The following is a 10,777-nucleotide window of genomic DNA, read 5'->3' on the forward strand; positions in this document are numbered from 1 at the left end:
TCTAACTGTGAAGCATGTCAAAAGACAGAACTGAAATAGCTGGGCCTTACTGACATTAACTTTTAGCATTCATCTTTAACAGCAGACCACAAAAATGGCTGAGAACACTCAGGTCTCCAGAACCTTCCTGCACTGAGCCTGGGGCACTGAACTGCGTCGAAGCCAGGCCTGAATGACATACAGCAGTAGGTGATGTTTTGTTCCTCCAATTTCCTGTTGCAAATTAGTCCACAATCTCACCTCTCTGATGCATTGATACCTATATGAATATCTTCATTTATCAGTTTTTAAATTCTGGGGCAGAAGGAGGGAGAGAAAAACATACCTCTTTACAGCTTGCAAAAAACACAATGCTCTTCTTTTTCAAATGAGTTCTCAGGAAAGAGTATAACATGTTTACTTTCTGCTGAAGCTCACAGACAACATAGTTCTGATCCAAAGTCGCTGGGGTACTAAAGAAGGAAAAAAAATAAAAACATATCCAAAAAGTACATTTAGATAAATCACAGAAATGCCTCTCACCTTTCTTTTAAGCCAAGAGTGTCTTATACATACTCAGAAAAAGGAGAAAAGAAAAGGAATCAGGTTGGAAAGCTCTCCCACTTTGAGAAACAAGTCTTATCAGCGTCATTTGAAAGCTACATCAATTCCCTTATTAAAAGCCAGTGGGGAGAGACAGATGACTTTTGACGTTACTTCTAAATTCATTTAATTCCAGCAAGGCAAACCTTCCATGTCTAAGCAGCGACATTCAAATTGCCTTGACTTAAAATGCAGTTTTGTCTATTAGTCCTATTAAAGCATCATTTGTGCTTAAGGCAATGTCAAAGCAGTCTAATCACACACAAAAAGAGAGCATTGATGTACTTCTGCTGATTACACTGAGATGCAAAGTGACTTTCTAAAGCTCTGAATTGTCATCCGAACTCACATTTCTGTTCTTAAAAGCAGAAATAAAACAAAAAAAATTATATGGGATATTTGCCCTTGAAACACATCTAAATGCTCATCTCTTACAGTCCCTCTACTTCACCTTAAACAGACTATGGGTATTCAAAATTACCTTTCTAAAGGTGGTCACTTGGGAGGATAAAATTACAAGAGACTCCTCCAGTTTTTATTCTGCTATTTAATTTGAATTACGCCACAGCACTTTTTGCTTTCTACATCTTTCAGAGGAATTTGCTTTTATAAGGCAATAACCTAAGGCAGTAAACTCTAAAACAAATTAATACTTACATTTCTTTTAATTTGGTTTGTTATCTAATTGCATTCTCCCAAATATTTAAAAAAATTAAATGTACTTTAAAATAGACTTCACCGAACATGGGAGATCTGTGAAATAGATAGTCGCCAAAATGAAGATTGCATACGAGGCTTGTATATTCTCTTCTGAAAAGAGGGTACTAACCACACTTTTTTTTCTGGCAATCATGTTTACTTAAGATGCCTTTGACAGTACTACTGATTAAAAAAAGGTATTTGAAGTACAATACAAAGATAATCAAACCAAATAGTAAAAACTTCTTCAAGATTCAATTGCATGGTTCTGCCATGCATTTTCCTGATGATTTCTTGTTTGCTTCCAGGAAAACCATTTTTATCTCTGTGCTTCACCTTTCTCCTGCATCTTGCATATGGAAATATATGCATATTTCAGAGAAGAGCAGAAAAAGAATCATCCATGCTCATAAGTAATTTGACACTCAGATGATCAGGCCCACAGAAATGCAAAATAATATTCTTCATTTGGATTTCAAAAGAAAATTATGTGCCGAAAAGCAACATTTATTTAGTGATACATTACATTTTTTGAGCATGGCACACCACATACTTCCCTTCCAGCAAGGGCCTCCCATCCTACTCCAAACTGTAGGGCAGGACAAATCTATTTTATGCACACAGGGCCAGAGCCCTAAACGCGCATAGAAAACACAGCACATCAGGAAGCCACGGGAGTTACCACCTGTCAACTAACAGCACATGCTTTCTTTTGGGCACCTAATACTGAATACACAAGCAAGACTGCCATTCTGCACTTTGCCCAGAGGAAAGCACATCCCTGGAAAGCCAGATTTACAAATGGCACACAGACAAACTGTATTTGTGGTGGTTTTGCACAGTAAGAACAGCAGAAAAGGAGTTACTCAGAACTGAGCGCTGCTAGACCCAGCACACTGGCTGTAATCCACTCTGCAGCTTCCTCCTGAGGAAAAGAATTTCCAGTCTGAGAAACTCCCTGAGGAGTCAAGACAAGCACAGGTTCAGCCTCCCTGTAGTGATTCAATCAGAACTAGTCCCCTCTCATTTGGAAATTCCTTGCATTCAGGAAAGCACACAGCAGGATCAGACACTGATCCAGTGATGGACAGATAACACTACCTCTGATTCAGGGAACTGACAGAGCAGCAGTTAAATAGGATCACTATCTAACCCTCCCCAGGGGAAAAAAAATACCAACATACCTGAATTTGGCTTTCTCATGAACCCAAACATATTCTGGATCTTTCAGACTCAGCCGTGCAAGATCCTTCACAGATTTTGTTTGTGTTGCAGAAAAAAGCAAGGTCTGGCGTTTCTTAGGTAGGTTTTCTATGATTGCATTCATTGTATCAGCAAACCCCATGTCTAGAATTCTGTCAGCTTCATCAAGAACTGGATTGAAAGATAATTTTGAGGAAAAAAATGGGTTTAGATTTACTTATGAAAAAAAATCTACATTAAATCCATATAGCATAAAATTCTATCCGTACTTAAAATGCAGCGATTAATTAACTATTGCACATGACAGGAATCTCTTTAGATATCCCTGTACTTCATAAAACATGTTTTTAAAAACACCTGCAAGAGAAACCACAGCATTTCCCATAATCTATGCACTACAGCCCTCAGTTTCACATGCAGAAGGAAAAAGATCAGCATCTCAAGTGAACAGTTTGGCAATTTGCAAACAGACTCCCTGCCCTTTTACTGAAATGAAATAAAAGCACAGAACATAAGACAGTGTTGTAGTATTTGTGACAGAGCAAAAGACTCTCCTGTACCTAAGCTGAATTTACCATTGAAATACAGGGTATAAACCAAGTAGCACAGAGACAAAGCTTTAAAAGAGCCTACATTTCATGCAATTCTTGTCTGTCATGAATTGTATTAAGTGAAGCAAGCATAATTTCACATTTTATCAGCTTCATTAGCTTCTTAATTGCTTTTAAGTTCCTCAAGCTATGCTAAAGATTATGCAGTTCTTAGAAACAGGCAAACCTTTCCATTACACTGAAAATTTTTGCTCAAGCTGGAAAGATGAAAACAAACAATGTTAACAATGCAAACAAAAGAATAAAAGGAGAGGAAATCTATCTTAAAACACAAAATGTTTTCTAGAAGTGGTCCAAAATACACACACTGCAATGGATATCCTATGTAGCTATTTAATTATCATGTCAGGAAAGACACGAGAGCCATAGCCAGAAAGGTAAGTTTAACATTAGTAAAGACCAATGTAAAAGACTATATGGGGCTACATTGGGGTTTGGGTTCCTTACTAAATCCCCCACTTCCTATCATCCTAGGGACAGCATGCTCAGCAACTGCTTCAGACAAAGTACACACAAGAAAGGGATTTTGCTATTTTCTAATTTAATCTGAACATGTGGAAGTTTAAATGCCATTTCATCAACATAACATGACAAGAATAAACTTTTTATGCAGGGAAGTGGTGCAACAATTATGAGCTGTTACAATATATTCTCGAGTACTTTCAAGTACTTAAAAAACTTACTCAACATTTGCAGATCAGATGCATAGAAATATGATGTTTCATCCATGTGTTGTAAAAGCCGTCCTGGAGTGCAAATTAGCATATTTATGTGGTGGATTCTTTCAGACTCTTCTTTCAGATCCTGAAATGGAATTAATCCATCTTAGCTTTAGTTATTCAGACTAGAAGTCCAGTACCAGAGACAGTCAGGCCAGTTTAACCTATTAACAGCTCTTAGAAGGAATAGTCAAGGAGCAGCTTTCCTCTTCCCACAGCTATGCCACCATTTCTTCAGCATCTTCACATCTGTGGCTTGAGGAAAAGGTATTTCAGAGTAATCTAAATTAACTGGAAGACTTGGCAGGAAGGTCCATCCAGTCATGGACACTGCAAAGACTTTAAATACACCTCAAAAAGCTTCAGAAAAGACACGGAATACACACAAGAAAATAGCGGGTCACTAATAGGTTCCTATTAACCACTCTCCTCCTTGACTTTTCAAGCCCAGGGTTTCCTTCCTTAACTAGCACTTAATACAGCACTCAACTATGCTTCCATACAGCAAACTCCAAGAGAGGACACACACCTTTCCTCCAATGATAAGACCAGCTGAGAACTCATGGTTCTTCCCCACTTTACGCAGAACCTTGAAGGTTTGGTAGGCCAGCTCCCGGGTAGGCGAGATGATCAAAACCCCCAGGCCATCAGCTGATGTCCACTGCTGTCGATAGAGGAGCTCCAAAGCCTGAAAGAAGTTATCATTTTATCACCACAAAAGTCTCAGAAAGAAAATGTGCAATAAGTTGGTATCAAAGTGTCATTGAAAAAAAAAGACAAAGCCACGTTAATTAAAATAATGACATGAAGAAACATCAGTGCACATTTTACATGGTTGATGATATATAAATTCTAACTAATGGTAATGACACTTGCTGTTAAGGAAAATTCTCCAGTACCAACCTAAGACAGACAGCAATGAGTGGAAAATCATAAACACTTCACTGCACAATTAATCCTATCCTGCTAAATTCTGGAAATTAGGCCATTTATATGATAATAGGAATCAGTACAGAAAAACATGAGAAATTTCTCTGCTCATGAGGTTTTGTGGGAACCAGGAATACAGTGAGCACCTGGAAGAACACTAATTATTGAAGCTTTAATTCTGGCTTATAGACTTGAAGCAGTCTATCCACATATTACGTACAGAACATTCCAACTAAAGTTGGAGGATTATTCCCTCTCTTATGAATTGATGCTGCAGAAACACTCTATCAGTCAGCTAATCCTAACACAAGGACTTTACAGGTATGAATATCTGAAGCCTTCTGAAATACTGAGAGCTGGTAAGCATACTTGCACAACTAATTTTTTTCCACTCCTCATCTCTTCAGCTCCTCTCCTTCTTCTCTAAAACTGTTTTTAAATAAGATTTGTAAAACTAAGTATGTCTACTCTTATGTTAAATAATAGAGTAATCTTACTTGTTCCTTAAATTCACAAGACTTGTGAAGCCACCTACATTTTTTTTATTCTCTACTAATAAGATTCTTTTTAAAAAAGCAGCATAAAGCATAAATCTTCTTTACAAGAGAGGGTATTCAAAGCACCTACTACTGCTCTCACAGTAATAGGCTCCAAAAAATTTATGCTTACAAAAATCCAAGTAAGGTTAAACACAGAGTAACTCCATAAAAAAATTTCTCCCCTTTGGGGTTTGTATCCACTTACATGTGCACTTTAAGCACACATCTCAACTAAGAAATGAAATGCAGTCATGATGCTTTGAGTAAAACTGTCAGACACGTACGTCCATTACAGGGATTTTCATCCCACTTTTCTGCTTGCACCTAGAAGCGATTTCTAAGGAGTTGACAGGAAGTCCACAATCACTAAGGTAACTTTGTTATGTAAGGTCCAAATCGTAACACTTTAAAGGAGCGAAAATCAGTCATTAAAAAATCTAAGGAACTGAAAATCCACCATTCTGTTTCATACAGCTAGTTTTCAAATGCCAGAAAAATTGGAGAACTAGAGTTGCACCAGGAAAACATTGCTGAGAGAAAAACAAAGCACTTTCTAAATCTACACAGGGTCTACTAACGTAAGGCTCAAAATGAAACTTTTAAGTCGCAGAATACTCCTGGAACAAAAAATACACTTCTTTCAGAAGTTCAAGCAGCTTTATTCAATTCCTAACCATCTTGGCTTTCCTGAAACAGATCAGCTGGATTTTCACTTTTCTCTCAGGATCTACTAGTGTAAACCGTCTGACATCAGTATTTCAGAGATAACTTGGTTTGAGTAGAAATAGAAGGATGTAAATTACTTACTGGAACAATAAAAGCCAACGTTTTGCCCGATCCAGTCTTTGCAGCTCCAAGTACATCTTTCCCTTGTAAAGCCAAACCTATGGTCTGCCTCTGTATCTCTGTTACCACACGATACTGAGATTCCTGCAGTCCTGGTATTTGCAGGGTGGGAAGAGAGAGGGTGGGAGGGGAAGAGGAACAAAAAAAAGAAGAAAGAAAAAATGCTATTCAATTTTGTCTGGCCCACAACTGCATTGCTCGGTTTAGAAAATGCTGTACATGGCAATACTAACGAAAACTTAGTTTGAAGAAAAAAAATGTTCAGATGCAGATAAACCATGTAGTCCCTCTTACTTATATTATTTTTCCAAAGAAAAGTTCTATACTCACCTTTAAGGGTTTTCTTCGACAATGGAAAATCTGAAAATCTTTGGATTTCACTTGCATTTATCTGAAACAAAATGATTTTAATCAATGCTTACAATCCAACCATAAGAGAGGAAGTGAATAGCATTCTACAAGTTGGTGTTAACATATAGTTCAGTATGACCTGATTCAAGTTAGCTAGTCAGGCAACCTATACTAATTTGACCTAATCTAAACCACAGATTTACCATAAACTATTCAGTAACTAATTATATACTTGAATAATGCAGGCTAATAGCACAATTTAAAGCTCAGACTATCATGAAATCATTGAGAAATTTAAACTGAAGACCTCAGGAGGCCCCTGGTCTCCACCTTACTAGAGCCCAGATGTCCTTTTCAAATCCCAGCAGGGATCTACTGGGACTATATGCTCACCCTTGCTACAGGGTAGATTTGGGCACCCAGAGCTGCAGCAATATTACATCTACCTGACTGAGAAGAGTTCACCTATGTCCTGAAGCTCACCAACGTCTCGCACTCGGTACATTTAATTTTTTTAAGCTGTCCTATGGGGTTAAAAAAAAATACTAAAAAAGTAGTTCATTGTCTCGACACCTACTAACTTAGTTCTCTGTATGCACCATATTTGAGAGCTGTTAATTACACACACACACAGAGTTCACAATAAAAAGTGTTTGAGTCCATGAGTTTGCTAAATGATTTTCAAAGACAAGGTGTCAAGTAGAGCTGTTGGAAGAAATGTAGTATTTTCAAGGCTCTTCTAGCAGATGTGAACAGATTTCACCGGCAAAGTTCACAACTAATAGTAGCAGGACAAAAAAACCCACAAAACTCAAGAAAGAAAAAATAGAGACTACTGAATTTATAAAGCCTGAAAAGGAAGCTAGGCTACAGCACCGAATGCATGCTGACTAAAATCCATAAACTGAGATTTCTAAATGTCAAACTTGGAGCTTACAACTCATGCATTTCTAATAGGTATTGTTTATCTCTAACAAACTGCTGAACTGAAGTCTCCCAAATCAGGGACCAAGCAAAATAGTCTTCAGACCCTCCTGACATCTTGTGTTAACAATTCCAGACAAGGTTTCAGATAAAGAGCTACTGAGCTGTCAGATCAGCCTTGTATCTCCTTGAAGTACCAAGCCTTTTACAGGTTCTGCCTGTTACAGAAAACTAAGAGGTTATAACTATTTAAAGCATCTAAATCACAACAGCACTCTTTTCAGCCTAGGTCTCTCCAGAAAAATCAAGACAAGCAACTTAAGACACGAATTAAATCTCTATAAATAAAAGGTAAAAATGGGTAAAAAGTTATAATACTCTTATTAAAATCTGGTTTTGACACATTTCAAAGTAAAGCTCTTGCAAGGCAGATTTCAAGCTTTCACTGTGTCCTAACAGAGCAACTAAACTTTTGCCAAACATCATTTTGGAGGACGGAAAAAATCCTACCAGAATCACCATAAAAAAGGTCTTTTTTGACTTTCATAAATTGGAATTCTTGACAAATACTTTCAAATTCAGTTGGTAATTCCCAGTCTTACTATTTTGCATGCTAAATATTCACAACTGAGTGGTGTATAGAGTTTCTGGTTCATTTCAGCCAAGAGACTCTCTGCATAGAAGAACAGTAGGCCTACAGGAGGGAAAAGCATTTTACTAACATCAAAAAAGAATTCACACAATTGATTCTGTTCAGCTAAAGGGATAGATTTTAACAGGTTTGTGACACATCAAATAGGCTGTTGCAGCAATCTGAAATGGTTCTAAATAATTAAAGTATTTCAGTAATCAACTTCTTTTTAGCTTTAGATGACTCAGTAAGAACAGATGTATTAATCAAAAAAGAAGACAAATATTGTTCCACTCTTCTACCGTAAACTTCTCTAAATCAATTTAAAAATCATTACATGCACAAGCCTAGCTCTTTCAAGGATGTCCAGGGAAAAAAAAAGTGAGAACAGTATTAAAAGAGCAAAGAATGTTGGGAAAGGCCACGTCACAAAGCCTCTTGTATTATTTCTCTGCCCTGCATACTTCCAGGAGCTGAATAATGTTATGCTGTAGTACCCTTGAACTCCAAAGGCACTGATATATTTTTAAGTCATGTCCAAATGGAAGGCATAAGGACTGATGTCTAAGGTAGATCTTCCAATAATCCTATTCCACATCTACATGCACCAGTGGAAAACACCACCAACTTCTACTTAGTTTGTTTCCCTGTCCAAAGTTACTACCTCTGCTCATCTCCTGGGAAGCTCTAACTATGAGCTCTCTCCAATCACCTCCATATGAGAGCAGCCAGCTCATTTCAAATATTTCAAATATTCAGCTATTCTGATCTAACTAGACTAATTTGACACCAAGAAGACTAGAAAGGATTTTTCACAACCAGCTCGCCAGCACATCAGTTAGGCTGTTAATGCTTTTCATGAGCACAACTGTTTGAAATAGACCAGGTCCATCAATGGCCTGACACTCAGGCAACAAAGTCACTGAATCAACAAAAAGAAGCTCATCTATGAACATGTAACACAGAAAATGGTCCCATGATATCGACACATTGAAACTAAATTTCACACTTTCCATCTATGCTGCCACACACTTGCTATCACATGCCAACAAATGGGAAAAAAATCCAGTACCAAAGTATAATGGTTGAGTCCTTATTATTAATTTTGTCTTGCTTATCCACTGTAGTAATTCTCACACATGAAATCATGGACAGGAGGTCAAGCTGGATCATCTTGCATCCAACCCTTCTACCACTATTCCATGCACACATAAATCTGACCCATGCACAGCCTGTGTGCCAGAGACCCCAGCCACTGCTCTTCAGAGAGGAGCTCATCCAAAAGCTTCCTACTTCCCTCGTCCCTGAGGGATCTGCATCATGCAGAACTCACTGCAGACTGCTGATGATCCGAGCACACGGCACTTCTTCATAATTCCCACTCCTACTTTAACCAGATCCAGGGTAATATGGAAGAAACACTGGAGACTCAGTGGAAAACCTTGTCAGGGACCAGAAAAGACTATCTGAAGGACTGAAGACAGAAAATTAGGTGGGCATTCAACCGTTCACAGGCAAGAGAATCTTGGAACAAAAGGACAACAAAGTCCCAGCAGAGGTGAGACCAAGAGCCCCCAGAACTATCCTAATACAAGCATAAGTTTACTCTTTCTTAATTCTGATGAAAACATGCCTGAACACTACCAGCCTCTTCTCTTCAACACCCAAAAACACATACAAACACGATCTTCCACTATCCAACCCCCACCTATGCTGCCCCAAGCTGCACAATGAAACAGAACTATCGCCCATGCCCAGAAACAGACGCATGTGCAGCAGTCACTTTAGTGACACAGAAACATCCATAGACACTCACATAGCCAAGGCTAGGAGTAGAGGAACATGCCATTTGTTTTCAAATAGCAAAGCAAACGATCCAGTGAAGCTCAAGAATACTAACTTGCTGAATCTTAACTAATGGAGCTAACATGTCCTCTTTATGGTAACAGATGTGTTTCTTCTGTACCTCTCGTCATTACTTTCTGCTCAATCAAATTACAGCCACCAAGAAGTCATTACCACCAGCTGTGCCGAGTGCTGCATAACCAAGTACAACTGCCCTGCAAACTCAGCAAAAGCTGGCAGGAGGCAGAGCAGCACCACAGGCAGCACGCATCTAACCCGTTATTCACAATTACAGCGCTTTCCACTGATCAGTGTGATTCCAAAGCTGACTATCTCCCGCAGGAATTCAAGGGGCTTTGAGAAACAAAACTAACACCACTCATTTCAGGTCTCGCATTCAAACACCTATTTCCTGACTTGAGGCTAAACATCCCATTCATTCATACTGATGGTTTGTCCGTCGTGCGTCTTCTATGGAGACAAACGTGTGCTATCTCCAACACGGAGATATCCACGCTGCCTGGTGAGAAGGGCCAAACGCCCCTGGTTACAACCTGCTTCAGCCTCTTCCTCCGCCTCCTCCTCCTCCTCCTCGCTGCCCTTTTAACCACAAAGTCCCCCGCCCGAGGGTGCCACTGCCCCGGCTCCAGAGCTGTCCAGTCACCTCCACCAAAACCCCTGAACTGCGGCTGCTGGCCTCTGCTCCTCTGCCTGGGGAGAAAGAACAGAGCTCCATCCCAACCTCGTGGCAGTAGGCGCCCGCTGCCCGCCGCAGAGCAGTGACACCCAGCACACCTCTTACCTACGGGCACCTCCAACAGCCCTGCCGACCATGGACCTACAGACCCATCCCTCCTCCTCCCGGTTCAATCCACACACACGCCACACGAGGAAGGA

At 39.4% G+C, this 10,777-nt stretch overlaps 1 protein-coding gene across 1 annotated transcript in view; it reads right to left on the reverse strand.

The window, feature by feature from the left end:
* The window catches only part of LOC102043391 (probable ATP-dependent RNA helicase DDX10), a 92,878-nt gene extending 82,164 nt beyond the window's left edge, over positions 1-10,714 (reverse strand). The window contains exons 1-8 of the mRNA XM_031066050.1: positions 10,683-10,714; positions 10,327-10,591; positions 6,460-6,520; positions 6,091-6,221; positions 4,344-4,502; positions 3,779-3,899; positions 2,466-2,655; positions 326-452 (exon numbers count right to left, since the gene is read on the reverse strand). Coding sequence (XP_030921910.1) covers positions 326-452; positions 2,466-2,655; positions 3,779-3,899; positions 4,344-4,502; positions 6,091-6,221; positions 6,460-6,520; positions 10,327-10,591; positions 10,683-10,714 — 1,086 coding nt within the window. The remainder of the gene's footprint in view (positions 1-325; positions 453-2,465; positions 2,656-3,778; positions 3,900-4,343; positions 4,503-6,090; positions 6,222-6,459; positions 6,521-10,326; positions 10,592-10,682) is intronic.
* Positions 10,715-10,777: the final 63 nt, after the last annotated feature.

Source organism: Geospiza fortis, unplaced genomic scaffold (assembly GCF_000277835.1).
Source record: "Geospiza fortis unplaced genomic scaffold, GeoFor_1.0 scaffold16, whole genome shotgun sequence".
Classification (NCBI taxonomy): Eukaryota; Metazoa; Chordata; class Aves; order Passeriformes; family Thraupidae; genus Geospiza; species Geospiza fortis.